Source organism: Zootermopsis nevadensis, unplaced genomic scaffold, assembly GCF_977971745.1.
Source record: "Zootermopsis nevadensis isolate Lab colony 2312 unplaced genomic scaffold, Znev_1.0 Znev_ptg000061l, whole genome shotgun sequence".
In the NCBI taxonomy this organism is placed as follows: domain Eukaryota; kingdom Metazoa; phylum Arthropoda; class Insecta; order Blattodea; family Termopsidae; genus Zootermopsis; species Zootermopsis nevadensis.
In genome coordinates, this window is record NW_028259192.1 from 12039278 (window position 1) to 12056903 (window position 17626).

The 17626-nt window shown below is 34.6% G+C and overlaps 2 protein-coding genes and 1 long non-coding RNA gene across 7 annotated transcripts in view; 1 reads left to right on the top strand and 2 right to left on the bottom strand.

Moving 5' to 3' along the window:
* Nucleotides 1-3724, bottom strand: part of Liprin-alpha (PTPRF interacting protein alpha) — a 234072-nt gene extending 230348 nt beyond the window's left edge. For all 4 annotated transcript variants that reach the window (XM_087340501.1, XM_087340499.1, XM_087340500.1 and 1 more), the window contains exon 1: nt 3134-3724. In XM_087340501.1, coding sequence (XP_087196627.1) covers nt 3134-3382 — 249 coding nt within the window. In that variant the 5' untranslated portion in view covers nt 3383-3724. The remainder of the gene's footprint in view (nt 1-3133) is intronic.
* Nucleotides 3725-3916: 192 nt separating this feature from the next.
* On the top strand, nt 3917-15458 carry fsd (transmembrane protein fates-shifted). 2 transcript variants are annotated; one of them, XM_022080797.2, is made up of 7 exons: nt 3917-4129; nt 4577-4666; nt 5128-5232; nt 7189-7393; nt 7603-7801; nt 9176-9328; nt 9720-15458. In XM_022080797.2, the coding sequence occupies exons 1-7, from the start codon at nt 4060-4062 to the stop codon at nt 9993-9995; spliced, it is 1098 nt and encodes a 365-aa protein (XP_021936489.1). In that variant the 5' UTR covers nt 3917-4059; the 3' UTR covers nt 9996-15458. The 2 variants fall into 2 exon arrangements, with proteins under 2 accessions (XP_021936489.1, XP_021936497.1); XM_022080805.2 differs by having other exon boundaries at nt 7192-7393.
* LOC147871205 (uncharacterized) lies at nt 4290-9826 on the bottom strand. Its single transcript, XR_015532591.1, has 2 exons — nt 9685-9826; nt 4290-6687 (listed from the first exon to the last, which is right to left on the bottom strand). It is a non-coding gene; the product is annotated as an uncharacterized LOC147871205 (long non-coding RNA).
* Nucleotides 15459-17626: the final 2168 nt, after the last annotated feature.

The window sequence follows — 17626 nt, forward strand, 5'->3', positions numbered from 1 at the left end:
CAAAGTAATAATAACCTGCCACCTCTTTTTTTGTCTTCTACAAAGACAGAAAAAACCAAATATTCATACTAACCACACACTCAATACAAACAAAACTTAAACCCATTATAAATCGTCATCTTTACGCGTACGCTTTCGACAATATTCCAGAAGTCTACGTTGACGTTAACCTTCTGGGATGTAACGTTTTGGAGGTACATACTACCACCACCTTCTGGGCTAAAGATGGAGATAGCACGTTCCTCCGCAATGTTTATATTCACCTACAAGTCCACAGGCATTACAACCCAGAACACTAGCATCAATATCTTTACTGCTATGATAACTTAAAATCTACCACAAATCTACTGCAAAACAAGCACTGCACATTGCTTTATAATCAAAGCTTTACTTCAAATTCAGCAAACTACATGATGGAAATGAAGATGGCAGTCTTCTATGTTGTAACACTGTGTAATATGGAAAAAGTTTACTGACACTGAGGTAGAAGTTCAATGCCCTGATGATGGAGGCAGCAAGCACTTCTCAAATGTCAATAACTTCTACCAGACTACACAGTGCAACAAGCCAGAAAACAGCCATCATTCTCGTCACCATAAAAATTAGAAATCCTTGATATAAAGTTATTTAAAGAAAACGGGATTCAAGGTTTTCGCAACGGAGAGTCTGAATACGACCTTGCTGCTGCCATCATCACGGCAATGAAAAGCTGGTAGAGTCCTACCAGATTACACAATGCTACAACCCAGAAGAAAGTCATCTTCTTATTTAGACTACATTCACAATACATGAAAACTCCTACTTCATTAACAAAATACTACCCAGGAGGGCCTCTGGCCTTTGCTATATGGTGTGGTCCATCCACATCATTAAAACAACATCACTTCTTACGCAATATATATAAAAATTCATACTTATCATTATGTCCATATCCTATTTGAACACATGTTTTGGGTGCAGACCTATTTACAGTTCCATTTTAAATTGGTAATTAAATAAATTTAACATATAAAATACATTCCAGAATCAGAGGAATGCAAAATGTATAACTACATTCTTTGCTGCCTGTGCTCATTTATAACGTACACCATCTGTAATTCCACATGCTAAATGTACTAAGTTTTTTAAGTTCCTGAAGATTATCAGTTTGGTTGAAACACGTGTATAAACTGCAGTCTCATCAACAATGATTCAGTAAAAAAGTCATGTTCTAGTATAGTTTATGTTGGAAGTTCGTGTTCCTGACAGAATACTATCACTAATGGTTAAAGTTGTTTGAAGAAATAATCACTACTTATTCTAAATACATTCTAAGGGTAAAATGCAGAATTACTTCATGTTTAAGTAGGTTGCAGGCCAACCATTTGGCTTTCAATGAGAAAAATGCCTCAACACCACCACCCATATCAATCATAATGAAGGTGGAAGCTGAATAACAGCTTGTTCTGTAGTGGTTATCATGAATCAGAATTCACAACTTTCTGCAGGGCCTCCAAAAACCTACTACAAATATCACGAACATTACACAATTCCAATAAATTAGCACTTCACACTATTCAAATCCTCAGCATCCTATTTCACTAACCTTAGAGATCAAAGTAGAAATTTCTTACGAATTCTTGAGATGAGATAATACACACAAGGATTTGTGTATTTTTATTACTGTTTCAAGTTCCTCTGCTTTCTGTAATTAGCATCAGTAAACAAGTGAACAAGAACTTCAACGTAAGTCTGTTCTGGTAGAATAAAATGTCTTAACAGGTTATATAATTTAACATTATATATGTTTCATTTACTTTTAGTTAAGGTGATGAGATAAGATGGTCTACTACACTGTCTACCTAGTGCATAATTAAGCTTAACAAACAACCAAAGTTTCACTGTTCGGCTTTGGTATTGTCATTAAGAACACAGGCACAAATGGATACACTAGTTTTCCCCATATATATTTTACATGAGAGAGACTGCCTAAACTTATTAGTCGAAATATCAGAAACACTGTACCACTGGGTAAGGCGTCATGTATCTTTGAAAAATTAAAGTGTACTGCAGATGAAAAATAGTTTGTGAAACACTATTGTAACATTTGTAAAAAAAGTATAAACTGCAAAGTTAAAATATTATCAAGCAATATGTTCTCAAACACCTACAACTTACATTCTTCCCTTAAAGTGACATATGAGGTTTCAAACCTACATAAAAAAATTTGAAAAATCAGAATTCATATACTAGTATTTTAATAAAATAGTTTGACATTTTAACTTACTGGTTGCAAGCATTTCCCAAATTTAATCTGCATTCAACTTCTTCATGAACACAATTCTTATCTCTTACTGTCATTCCCAAATATTTCAATTTTGTTCAAGTTCACACCAGATTGGTAGCCCCTTTTAAATTCATTTATGCTTCTATACACATCTCATACTTTTGTTGTTTCAAGCTACTTAATTTTCCCCTTAAAATATTCCCTGACAGTCTCTCTCTCACTTTTTAAATCATTGCAGTGTGGGTCTTTCCATCAGGAGAAATACAAATGTATTTGTGTATCATAATGTGGCACGCGCGCGCACACACACACACAACTCGGCTTATTGAACGAAACTATCAAAAATGTTGTTTATTGCAGGGCAGGTACAACAGTGTTAAATGACATAGATCAAGCAAAAATAAAAAATTAACTATCAAGTACAAACATGTGATAAACACTGTCAATCTTATATTTTAATTTAACATGAACATTCCTGATGAAAAACATTAAAGCTGACAGAACAGAATATATAAATATAGAACACAGACAAAACATTCTTATTTAAAATTAAATTTTGAACCACTACCAAGTTTTGTAAGAAAGAGGACAACTTAGTACATTGTAAAAATAAACTATCCATAGGTACCAAGTGCCTAATATCATAAATGATGTGGATGCATAACGGGGTTGCCAATGATTGTCTTACGTTGAAAAATCGAGTATTTGGTTTGTCAGAAAAGTAGCAAAATAACGAATGTTCCAACATAGAATAATTGAAAAATGGCGGTCAGGGTCTTGCCGAGGGGGAATCAATAAAGCTCCAAATCGGGTGCATGGGCAGCTCATGAGATGTGAACGGCTGATAGTAATTATCCTAAGACTCACCTGGGGGAGGTTGGCCGAGATCTGCCGCTGAAGGGAGTCTCGCTCCTTCTCTACCTCCACAAGTTTGGCTTCTGTTTCACTGAGTCGGTCCTGTGTCTCCCGCAAACTGTCCATGAGCTTGTCGCGCTCATCCAACATAGACACCATGAGCTGCTCAAAGTTCGCATCTTCCCCGGAGAATTGCGAGTTCATTTGGCTTATACTATCTTCTGATATGGTAGGCATCACATCACACATCATATTCCACATCTTCACTTGTTATAATGAAGCACCGACACGAAACAACTAAATATGAATTCCGATTACATACGACAAGCGATGTCTACAGTTTAATCAGAGTGGAATGATTCACTTTATTATACGGCACATACGACTATTATTATTACCTAAATCTCACACACAGAATTAACGCTCTTTCCCAACTACGTACGGACACAGTAATACTAATACAACAGCATTTTATCGGCATTATTGTCGGAACACTAGTCTGACACACCTACAAATTCCTACCAACCCAGTCCTAATACTACACTCCTGTAACCCAGCGGCCATCTTTGACAATGACGTCAGATTCGCATCGACAACGATATCAAAATTCCGAAGTACATGAAGCGTATAATATTTCATATATAATAACTGCACAACCTGTTAATGTAACCCATCACATATAAAGTGAACAAATTCTCTGTATGTTTTGAGTGTAAAATGTTTTGTTTTACCTACCAGAATCATATAGTACCTCGTCTCAGTTCGAGACATGTTACTATTACAACCTCTTTGTGAATGTCAGGTGACTGCACAGTTCAATATGGCTGACGATGGTGGGGGTTGTTTGTTTCGTGAATTTCACTTATTTTGTATTTTTAAGACTGTGCCAACATGCCTGAAAATAATTGTGTAACTGGACATAACTTTAGTGGGAGAAGATGTCGGGGTCGAGTAAAAATGCAGGAAGAAGGATGAGTTCGCAGAAGAATTTAAACAAAAGTCTTGGAGGTTAGGCAGTGATTACGGTTCAGAAGTTTTCTTTCAGTGCAAGGGCATATCAATCTTTTAAAACATAGCAGCTTAATGAGATAAATATTTCAGCAGACGTATGTTATTTCTTGTCATGAAGGATGTCTCGAGAAACTGAATTACATTAAAATAGTCTGAATAAATAATTCCATCTAGATATTTATTTACGTCTATGAGTTCACAATACTTGGGCATCTCATAATACATTTGATATAATGTAACAAATCCTTTAATTTAGTATGCTGTGAAAGCAGACAACTGAAGGACATCATTATTAAAATAATTGTAAAGGGATAACGTTGCTGGTCTCATATACCTGAAGTTTAACATGATGATGCAGTATTGGAGAAGCTTCAGCTACATTATCTTCATTAATTAGATACATCATAGATTTTGCATAAAACTAATATACTGGATTTGTTTCAGATGTAACTTTGAACGATTATGCAAATTCACCCATCTCCAATGGAAAAGGACGACTGAGAAAGGCTGCATCTAACAGTGTAGTTCGTGAAGGTATAATAGACACATCATCGTATAATCTTGATATTTCAGTATAGAACTGCTTGAATGGTTAACAAAATGACTAGTTCAGAAACTTTAAACAAAAGTAAAGCATCAGTAAATTTGTAACTGCATACACATAAAATGCTGTACAATAATTTTTATTCCATATTATATTTAATGATGACTTTGAATCTATGATCATAAACATTTTTATATTTTTTATACTGCAGTGGATTGTTTAAATAAATAAACAGCATCTATGTTTTGAGCAAAGGAACAACAGTACTCTAATTTGTCTACATCTTTGTAACTGTCATGATGTCTGTGCACTGTCATTGTTAATGTTTATTGTTTGTCTTGTTTGATATCTTGTAAGTGGTCATACCTTCACCTTCGTAGTACATGCCATATTGACTTCATCTCAACACATGAGTAAAACCTTTTTCCAATATCTGATGTTTATTTTCTAGTAAAACAGCTAACCACAGAAACAGATAATAGGGCTTGGTATGAGAAATTAGAAGACTATGAAGGAGATTTTGAATTTGTTGAAGATGATGAGGATGGCGAGAAAGGTAAGAAGAAGTATTCAAGATCTGTACACAGAGAAAGAGACAAGAGTTGCTATATTCTTTACGATAATATGGCGCTTTATCTCCCATAGTGTTGTGGAATAACAAGATACTGGGTTTTCATTTCTATTTCCTTCTTATTTCTCTTTAGTTTATCTTTCCTAATTTCTTCTCTCCTGTCTTTATATGTACTGTTTATTTCCATGTATGTCACTCTGTCTCTTCCATGTGGCCTTGTTGAGGTCCTCCTTTCTCCCATTGGATCTCTTGTTCCTGCTTACCTTCACTCCAGTTCTCTCCTCTCCCATTAGTCCAGCCAGGACTCTGCCTGGCCAACCTACTCCAACATTTTCACATGCAGATTACTCATCACACTGATGATGAATAATCTCTGAATTGGTGGTCATTATCTACCAGACTTCACAGTTCAACATCCCAGAAGACAGCTGTTTTAAAATGTAAAGGTCTTTCCAGGCATATTTATTGACAGGTATCAATAAGTATGTCAAATGACTGTTTAGTTTTCTCAGGATGTCAAATTAAAAAAGAGATGGGAATGTGGACTAGAGATAATGATGATTTTCATTGGTATAGCGACAGCATATGATAGAATACAACAGAATAGAATTTGTTTAAATTCCATAGATCTGTCATAGGCCAAAGCCAAGGATGTCATAGCACAAGTACAATACTTGTTTCTATTACAAGTATAAATTACATAGTAATGACAGTAATTTAGTCAGCTACAGTAGTACTGCAGAAATAATTATGCAAAATGCATATCCACTATTGCTTACATATATTTATATTAGCTAAGAAATTTTGGTTGAGGTAGTTTTTTCTGTAGAGTAGGAGTGAGATAGGAGATGATTTAGTGCTAACTTAAACTTCTCTGTATCATGATTCATACTTTTCATAGTGGGGGGAAGATTACTGAATAGCTTAATTCCAATATAGTAAACCCCTTTTGGATTTTTACTGAGTTTAGTGTTTGGCATATGAAGATTATATGTTGTCTTGTACTTATATTGTGGACGTCTGAGTTTGAAATTTTTCTGTGTTATCCCCTACAAATGATAATGAGAGCAATAATTTGCTGACTAGTGTAAGAATATTAAATATCTTCAACAATTTCCTACATGAAGCTCTCCCTTTAGTGAAGATGAATAATTTAGAGAGATAATGTACCAGTTAATGGGCATGTTACATATGAATAAAGTGGGTAGGATATCTGTGAAATAATTTGAAGGATAATGAATCATATTAACTTGAAACACTTCAGGGACTGATACAGGGAAATATACGTTAACCATTGTTGTTTTAACATTGTCCTCTTCATCAGTTGATTAGGTTGAAACCATTTACAACTTTATAGCCATCTTATGAATGGCCATGAAGTCTTGGAGTCTTGTGAACGTGTGTTCTGCTCAAGTTAATCAACCGCTTTTTTGGAAAAGACTGAAAAATACCACAAAAGTGATAGATGATATAAAAGTCAGGAAAGAAGTAAAAATAAATAAATATATATATATATATATATATGCTTTTCTTATTTTTGTGATAAAATTGTATCAAGTGGAAGAATACTACTTGAAATTACAAGGAAAATCTGTAGAATTAGAAAGGTTTAACAAACTATTAGTTAGAATTGGAAATTATCAGAATATGTTAAGGTATGTTATATAAACTATATTACTTTCCAGTTTTGACATATGGAGTGAAAACTTGGATATGTACTAAAAGAGACATAAGCATGCTACAAGCAGTAGAAGTTAAGTAAGAAATGAATAAAAGTGGATAAAATTAAAAACCAACTTACTTTGTGTATATGGGATCTGAAAGTGGGGACACTACAAGGAATGTCACTCAAATTAAGGATACAGCACTGAATGTGCAATGTGTATAAACAGCATGACCTTGCAATAAATATGAGTCTATCATTACTTCTTAATGTTGTAGCAGTGATTGTGAAGAGGCATTCACGTCGCCGTAGGAAGACTGCAAGTGAGGGTGGTGATGATGATGGAGTGGAATATCCTCTAGACATTTGGTACCTTATATCTGAATACATTCGTCCTGAGGATGTGTCAACATTTGCTCGCATATGCAAGAGTGCTCTGCATGTTGTTAGTACGGCAAAATTTTGGTTTCGTCTGTATAGAAGGTACAAATACAATTTCACACAATACTGGTTTATTAAGGTGCTAAACATTTCTCTAATACAGCATGATGGTGCCTCATATAGAGTAAGGACCATCAGCTTACCAATAAGGATACCCAAAGGGAGCCATTCCTTTTTCTGTGCAATGAAAGCCACCCAGCTCAGCTTATAGTGAAGTTGGGTTGTAATTATGGCTCTTGCTTTGCTATTAGGCATTACAAGACAACACCAAATTTGCCAGAACGCCTGCAGCCTGAATGTATGGTGCGTTTATATGGGCTACGTGCATGTGTGATCCGAGCACTGCATTACACATACCCTCCATTTGTGAATAAACTGAAGGCTGTCACAACATTTGAAGGAGAACCACACGACTTGATCAAGCGGCAGTGTACCCTCATGTGGCACCAGGTAATATCAAAACTCAAACCAATTACAGTGACAGGTTTAAGAATGAATAACTTACTCACTGCATGCAGCAATGTCATAATTTTAAAAGCTAATATGCACTTAACTAGTCACAAAATCCCCCTGCCATAATGAAACCTAAAGGCTTATTACCATTTCATTAGACCCTTTCCTGAGATAGTTTAATCCAATCCATGCTCTGTTTCTCTTAAGATCCATTATATTGTTATTCTCTGCCTAGATCTGTAAGTAATCTCTTTTGTTTCAGTTTTTCTGACACAGTTTGTATGCATTTCTTATCTCTCATGATATATCTGCCACCGACCTTATCTTACTCATCTTCCGGAATTCAATTAAAACCTCACTGATTTGCAGTTCTGTAATTTGGATGGACTTTTGTTTTATGTGTTTTATTCAAACAGAAAGGAGATTTTTCCTAACAAGAATTTAATTATACAGTTTCCCACTTCCTGTTGGCTTAGAAAAGTTTGCGTAATCTAATAATGTTACCATAAAAAAACTATAAAATAAGCAAACAAACAAACTATTAACACTATAAAAAAGACACTAGTGCCATATGCGTTTCAACCTCAAGACGTCATCATCAGTGGCAACAGGGAAATTAATTCATTTAATCAAAATGGTTTAAAATGGTCTAAATATGGTTTAGAAAACAAATCATGAAGTGGAGTATTTTACAAAAGCATATCAAGCAACACTACACTAGATGTTAGTTTCACAGGAGTTGAACTCTGCACTTAGCTACTGATCCAATGGTCCGGTGGCCGTAGCTGGTCTGTGGCGAGCTGTTGTTGCGTCGTCCATACCTGTGAACTCCAACGAAGCATGGGAGTTGGACTTCACAGGCAGGTACGGACGACACAGCAACAGCTCGCCGTAGACCAGCTATGGCCACCAGACCATTGGATCAATAGCTAAATGCAGAGTTCAACTCCTGTGAAGCCAACATCTAGTGTAGTGTTGCTTGATATGCTTTTGTAAAAAACTCCACTCCATGATTTGTTTTCTAAACCATATTTAGACCAATTTTAAACCATTTTGATTAAATGAATTAATTTCTCAGTTGCCACTGATGATGACCTCTTGAGGTTGAAACGCGTATGGCACTAGTGTCTTTTTTATAGTGTTAATAGTTTGTTTGTTTACTAATTTTATATTCTAATACACTACATGATATGCAAAGTTTTAACATAACAAAACTGTTTATAAAACCGTTATGCTTTTTGTGTTCTAAAATTTGCATACTCATATACTTGGCACTAATTTGAGTTCTAATAGAAATAGGTTTTGATAGTTCAAGCATAAGTGAATTAAATCATGAATTACCAGTAAAGTTCTTATTTTCGCTAATTCCAGAAATGCCTATTCCATTGGCAGTTTTTCTTCAAGTTTAAACAGAGCAGTCTAGTGTTGGGACGAGGAACGGGAAGAAGGGCTCAAAAGCCTGATCTACTTGAGATGTTGGAAGATGTTTCAGCTAATCAGGATGAAGGCTGCAAAGTTTTACAGGTACATTCACATCTTATGTGATATCTTAAAAGAATACAGGATTGAGTATTTCTCAAAGGCCTGTGACCTCCCCCCCCCTTTTTTTTTACCATCGGGTCGGAGCTCACCCCTTGTGACATTATTAACAAGTTCCCTCTGATAGGGACCTGTTCATATGTTTCCTCAGCAAATGATCCAGAAGTGGTTTGCCATTGCCTTATTCTGTGTGAATGGAGTAATTGTTGGGATGCCACAGAGAAACCGGGGACGCCCCGGATGAAAACTCCGTGTTGCCTAGACCACAGCCTTGCCCAACACAAGTTATAAATTCGGGCACCGCCGATGCACTCTACATAAGAAATAATTTATAAAAATACCTTCAATGTTCACTGTGAGAGTTTTCAATTTGCAGGTGACATGCTTGAACTATGTTGCAATACCAATGGTGATGGGTCTGTCTCTCTGTTCTGTGTCACTCACTATGTCGCAAGGAATGCGACACTACAGGCTACAGATGTCCTTTGGATCAGGCCACATGTGCTATACGGTTGGTAAACCAAACATTTCATCTCTGGACTGCAGCACTGTCGTACTTGACCCTGTAGTTAATATACGCGTCCTTGATTGGTGGCATCCCATGTATCCCCATGCTTCTGTCACCACCTTCAGTCCAAAGGACGGGGATTAGATATGGAAGGATTAGTTCAAAAACAATTATCCATGTTTAATCTCTCATGGTAATTCCTGTGAGACAGTGAATTGATCTGTAATTAGTGATATTAATACTAAACTTTGATGCCACAGAAGAAAGATATGTCCTGTGCTGTGGTAGTTCACTGTTTTTTTTTTTTGTGGTTATGGTATTTTGTCAAACATAAATTTAAATATGTGACAATATTAATTCATGATTAATTCAAAATTTGCTTATTTTTTCTCATCAGAACTTCAAAAAACAAACATGTCAATGCTTTCAGAGTGATTATGTATGCCTGTATTGTTTTTGTGTATGATGAAGAAGCTGATAAACCTCTTTAAGAGATCTAGTGTTCATCTTGTGCCTGAAACCACTGTAGTTACACTGAATCAGAATTTGATTATAAATATAATTTTTTCACTTATTATTTAATGGAGGCATTTGATAATTCCTTCATTTCCATGTAAAATTCTTTGTTTGAGTGTACCTGGAATAGAAAATTAAGTTCAGTCTTTTTCATATGTACAGCATCTGAATTTCAAGTTTCATAGAATAATATGTAACTTGAAGAGAGGCTGCTGTACTAAATGTTGGCTGGTTATACGTTTCAGATGTAACTGAACTACATAGCCAAACATCAGCTTAAGTAGCCTCTATGAACATCCATTTATATTAGTTTTTCTATGCATTAATGTATCTGTAATTACTATGGCAGCCATGAGAAAAATAATGATATAACAGTACAGTTAAGCAGTACTCTGGATGTTGAGTTTAATTTAAAAATACTAACTTAAATTCAGTACACTTTTAATAAACCTATCAGCTGGAACAAAGCAGATTAATTATCACATTTTTCAAAAAGAATGAAGTCTGATAAACCTTTCAGTAGGCCAGTTTGAATAGTACCATATGTGTAAAAGAGTGTTTTAAAACTAATTCTGAATTTGATTAAGATGGGTGGCCTAATCCATGACAAGAAGAAGAAGAAAAGATATTCTCAAAAACATGCATACCTGAGTGAGCAAATAAATGTTATTTTGGTTTTATCCAAATTAGTGGTGAATTTTCCAAGTTCTAATCTTGAAAGCTTTTTATAATTTAGAAATATACAAAGATATTTAAACAGTTTATAAATCATAGACAATATTATATCATTATATACAAGTATAAGTAATGTTTATGTGCACTGTACTACTAACTACATACTTGATAGTTCATTGTACATTGTTAATTTCTTACTACATTTGACTGTTGTTTCTAGTACTTTAGAAAGCAACTGATTAGGTGGGTTCCTAAACATACTAAACTATATTTGGGATTTTTGCAGGAAACACCAAAAACTGCTTACAAAGAAGTCTGTTCTGTAGTTTATTTTTAAAATAACAGAAGGCATTTATGTTCCAAACTACATTAAGCCGTGACTTGGTGCTGTTTTTAAAACAATATGAATTCTTACATAACATGGCTCAGATTTTGTACAGTAAATTTCTTGAGTTATATATATATACATACATATACATATATATATATAGGTCATATGGCCTGTTGTTTTTGTAGTGTAAGTCACTTTTCTTTTTGTGTCCTACCAGAGCTCTCTCTTCATATGAATTGTCTCTTGCAACTTGGACAGCCCCTTCAGGTGAATTTCTTTGTGGCAAATTATGTAATAATCTTTTTAGTACACAAAACATTGCAGTTGTAACTGGCATATATCTCAGTTATTTTTTAAAATACCAATAATATTACACAAAATTATTATTAGTGTAGTAATACAACCTAACAAGCAGCATGTTCATTCTGCTCAGATGAAGTGTGGAGCTGAATATCAAATGCTTGAGTTTGATAGCTTTTAACAAACTCATAACCATGAAACTGGAAGCACAGCAGAGCTCATGAACACAGAAAGTAACTTCTGGCTTTTGACACAGTTGTAAGTTTGCTACAAAAGTGTATCCAGATCATTTGCAGATTTTTATTTCTTTCCTAGTATACATAGTCTTACTCATTATATGCTGTTATCAGCAGTCTCCACCAGAGGAGAAAATTTAAAATATTGTAATCATGTACTTTTATTAGCCTTCAACTTACCGAGATTCTTTTCTAACTGCCTTTTGTTTAATGCAATTTAAATGCCCAGCAGAAACTCTGCATATGGGTCTCTTGAAAGTTAAACGATGCAAATGGTTTATTTTCAAAAGTAGGCATCAGATGTAAACATGTATTTCCTTCCCTTTTAGTTGTAACATAACAGGAATATCTTGCAGTGGTACAAGAAGTAGTAGATTATATACACTGACACATGATTGAACAGGCTGTCCCCTTTAAAGCGAGAGATTTAATGAGACTGTCAGATGGACTCTGAAATACTAGTGTACCTGCAGTTTGTAGCTTTGAGAATGACTGTTAATTTTTGGAGTTAATATGAATAAGATACTAATTAGTTTAATAATAAGGTGCTGTGTGTAAAGTACAAAATTTCATACAGTGTATTGTTTCTAATTATGTTATAACTAACTAAAGTCTCCATTCCTTGCTCTTTTATTGTGTATATATATATATATATAAAAATTATTTATTATGATAAGCTTAAATATAAAAATATTTATTCATGTTGATAACCTCTGCGCCCCCCCCCCCCCCCCAACCAACCAAGTTACTGCCATACTTGTCATTGAATTCTACTTCTGAAATGAAAGGAACTCATTTTAAATTTTGTGTGTTATTACTGTGCTACTGCATAGTGATTAAGTCTTATAAATACTAACTAGATTACTTTATGCATTAAACCATATATCATATGATTGCCTAACAGTGAAACAGCAGTGGACACAGGTTGCTGTTTGCATTATACTTTATATGGTCTAGCAACCACCAGACACAGAACATCAAGGCAGAAGAATTTTATATTGTACAGATGAATTTAAAACTAAGTTGATTCTGTATACAAAAGTGACAGTGTTTCAAAACATGAAAATCAAAACAAAATGTTTAAATTGTAGTGATAATGTAACAGTCAGTATTGCATTATGGTGGCAGTACTTCAACAGTTTTCCTGTGGTGAACTTGAACCCCAGGAAACTTTCTCCTAAATTTCCTCAGACACTTCATATCAAACTTCCACTTTACATAGGATTCATTAAGAACACTACATTCTTTAATGTAAATGTATCTGAGTCTGGCACAAAGGGGGTCTTTCTCAAGGAAACATAACAACACAGCAGCCAACACAGTGGTAGTGCATACCAGGAAGGCTGTGTGTCAGCCACCACATACTCATTCTGTATTTTTGTATAAACTGTGAGACATAAATTATCCTTGAAAAGTTAATTGTAAATGCTGATGGTGCTTATGTGAGCTGCTGATGTCTGTAACTTCCCTTGATACTGGCAACTAAGGATGTTAGATGTTGCACTGCAATTTTGTATTTCAGATTTAATTACATGCTGGTACAATTTTCATCATAGTTACTACAGAATTCAAGCAGATGGTAACTGTAAGAAGGTGATGGTCCCTGTGCAGTTTAGGAAAGATTATTTGCATATAATTTGTGTCATGTAAGTCACTAACTGCATTTTAAATGGTTTTTAGAAAAATTAGTTTTAAGTTCTTATAGCTGTATCTAAATGACGCCTAATGAATTATTAAACTGTTTATATGGTAATATGTTAAGATATCAGTTAGTAACATCTTTTACACGTGCTTCTGAACAATATCACTTTGATGTGCTACTTGAGTAATTTTAATTAAAATGTTAGATGATTTTTCCACATCACCAACAGTATATAATAATAAAGCAGTGTGCATTCCGAATCACTGATACTCCTCTTCGTGAAGTAAATCATATTTAGCATTCATGTTGGTCTCCACAAAGTTTAGTTTTCTGTAATATTTCGTTAGACTTGCTCATTTAGAACTTGTTTGAATAGTATGTTTATTAAAGTTTTAATTCTGTGATTCATCATGTATTATTTTATTTTCTAATTACATATTAATTTGTCAGACATACTGTAGTCCTGAATATTTTTTATGAGCATAACTGCTCTGATTTGTGTGATATGATATGTGATTACAATTGTGAATGTTTATCTCTACAACAGTATATATTATGCACCCTGTTGTATTTAATATGATACAACATGGTTCATTTTAATGGGGCAACTTGTTTAGAGTTATGTAAAATTGAAACACCAGTTTTTCTTTTGTGATCTGTATTACTATAAAAGTTGCTGTTAATAGACTATTAATTTTGTTCTCATGTTAAGCATACATTTTTTTAACTGAGATAGTAAAATTTACAAAGGATAAATGGTAAACTCTCACTTATCCAGGCTAATAAAGGGGAGAAGACGTGAATAAATTAAAGCAGGGATAATCCATGCATCACTCTTGTCACCTATAATTCAATGTCATCTTTGTAGACATCTTCTGAACTTCTCATAGTACATACCATTGCAAGAATTCAGACTCCCTGATTTCTTCATTAGGAAAACATTGTAAATCATCTTCTACATCTGGAACGAGTTTCTTACAGTGTTACTGGATTTATAGAAGACCATGTCTGAGATACACTGTATCTCATTGTCATATCTCTCCATAATGTAGTTGTTTTCTTTATCGACAACAATTGAGAAGGTCAGACCTGTAACAAAATTTCATAGCTGCAATTACTCAACCCCTGCTTCATAATCTTTGATCAATTCAGCTGCTGATTTTCCATTCTCAGATTTTTCCAGTAATTAGCTTTTGTTTTACTCTCAGTATAATTTTCTTATTATTTTCAGACATCTTATTTTAGATCCATAAGTGTTAACTATCATTTTCACTTGATGCAGACTAAAACAACAGAAATAAGTGTACTCATATTTGAAAAAAAAACAAAGTCCACCTGCAACATCATCCCCTTTCTGGCATCGTGGTCATTGAAATAAACTTCCCAACCCAACCACCAATACTGAACATAAAGCGCTAGAAAACTACCAAGAGCTAATCTCAAGCACATATAGAAAGATTTTAAAAAAAACCTAGTTCGTAGGTATCTGCATTTAACAACCATGTATCGATAATTAATTTGAGCGTTATGAAGAAAACCCATGTTTGGTTCTGTGTTAACAAACTGCAATAATTTGTATGATTTCTGTTAAGAAAATAATTTAAGTTACAATTCCTGCAGGCATTGACAGTTTGTGTTTAGCAAAAAATGTCGTTCTGTGTTGAACTATGTTCATGAGACAGTTGAAAGTGAACATTCCATGAGAATTGCTGAAACAAGTCAACCTGTTTTGTTCCTACGAATTTCAAGGGCATTAAAGTGTTTTTTCCTGTCTCAAAAGGAGCATTCAGCACAGCTATGGTAAGAGTTTCCTCTCATAGAAAGCTTGAAAAATGTTTGTACAGTAATGTAAAATTGTTGGTATGTGATATTTTCGGATTTGTAATTATATTTCAAATGTGATGGTGCATACTTATTTTTATACTAACTCCTTGACCATATTCACTATTATTTGCAGTTTCATGTATTAAAACAAACTGAAAGAAAGCTACTGTTACTAGCTCAGATAATATTGTTTGCAAGTTATAAACCTAACCTATCTGCTTCTCTGAATGTCTGCAGTGGCCTTGTGTAACTGCTTTCTTTGTTCTGGATAAAGTCCAGAACAATGAAAGTGCATCTTTTCATTTTACATACCTCATTCTAAGGAGCAAAATTCCATTTTCCAACCGAATATCTTGACTGAGTGATTAGTGCACTTCAGATCCCAGATACCAGCTATAGTGACAGAAGTTTAATCTGGTTTTGCTCAGTCCTACCAGGCAACTGATGGGACTGCTCTTCTGCTTCTTTACCAATTCATAATTCACATACAATTTGATGCTACATAACCTATATTGATGAGAAAGCACAGTCATTTCTATGCTCTGAAGTGAAGACAGTAAGAAGTTATGTCATATTCAGTCGGATTCAAGACAGTCGTTCATTTTTCCCCGCTACTACACATTATATACATATATTTGACAGTTATAAGCACAGTGCAGAACCCACTGATGTTAATTCTAAGACGCCAAATAAAATTACTCATAACTCGAAGTGCAATTCATTACGACACACTTAAATTTTATTATAATGAATACAAATGCATGCTGCGAAATTTCTAATCATACAGCGAGTATACAGCACCGAAAATCACAAGCAGAAAATAAACATCTGAAAGTTGATAGCTTACGCTCTCCTGAAACCACACGTGTTTGGCGTCTCTTACAGTAGCCTCTCCGTCACCTTTGATCATGTGAGTTCCAAGGTCTACGAGAGCGAAAGTTGTTTCTACGTGGTTTCATTAATTTTTACTGCATGTAGTACGTCATGTTAATTTATATTTAAATAAGGGTACATACAGTTGCGCCAGTACCGAAGCATCACGCAATGAAGACGTGGTAATGGTCACAGTAAAGCCCCAAGCATTATTAGTCTTGGAACTTGATAGAGGCTGGTGATCAATTTAACACTACGGCAGTTTATAATCGGTAAAAAAAGTCTCGGGTACTCCACTGAATAGGAGTACTCACAAATAGCCTAGATGTGGCAGAGAAGGAAGAAATCCCGACCGCTTCAGGTAATGGAAGAACCCTGGTTGTCGAGACCTTTGCCAATCATTTTACTAAGAGGTATTTCGGTTCATGTGTTTTTATTTTAAACACAACTTGTTAAATAAACTTTTGCGGTTAAAATATCGACATTAAGTATGCTGCCTTGACACAAAGTCACATCGAAGACAAAAAGAGAAACAGTAAATGAAAAGATACATGAAGATTTCTGTCTTCTGGGTTGTTGCGCTGTGTAGTCTGGTCGATGTTTACCAACGTTTCAGAGGTCATACTGCCTCCGTCATCAGGGCGCAACAACCCAGAAGACAGAAATCTTCATACTCACCGCTGTGAAAACCTCAAATCTTACACAGAAAAGATACATCTTCACTGTGCTAAATTAAATGCAACGCAATAAAGAATTACGGAAGAATAAAACTGCAGCTTTGCTACACAAAATTAACTTCAACACTAGTGGCAACACTAAAAACAATTATTAATATTTTTCCGTATTGTTTACTTGGTATTAAGACCTGGTTATAGTTCTTATATCAAAGCGGAACATAGAGAACGTCTAAAACACAAACCTGTTTTAAGTCAATGTGTCTGTCTATTGTCCATAAGTTCAGAGAAAAGAGACGTACGTACAAATTAGATTTCGGCTTTGAGCCTCATTTGTTTAAGTCCATCCAACATTTAAGCAAACTTTCCAGTTGCCAGCTTCAGTTTAAAGTGAATGTTACAGTTAGGAGCTAAAGCAAGAGTAAGCGCATATTAAATTCTAATAACTGCCGCATTTTTTATGCAAAGATGTGACTACAGCCTAGACAGAGAATATTCGTCTTATTATACAGGCAAATGATAGTAGGTGTTCTCCTAAAGTACCTAAATTAATTAAACATAAATTAAATGGAGTTTAAATTAAATTAAAAATAAATTGGGTTTGAGCTTCTTACGGCGGTAAGTACAAAGATGGCTGTCTTCTGGGTTGTTGCATCTCAGAAGACCAGCATCAACTTATGAATAGATTGTACGTAGAACGTCAA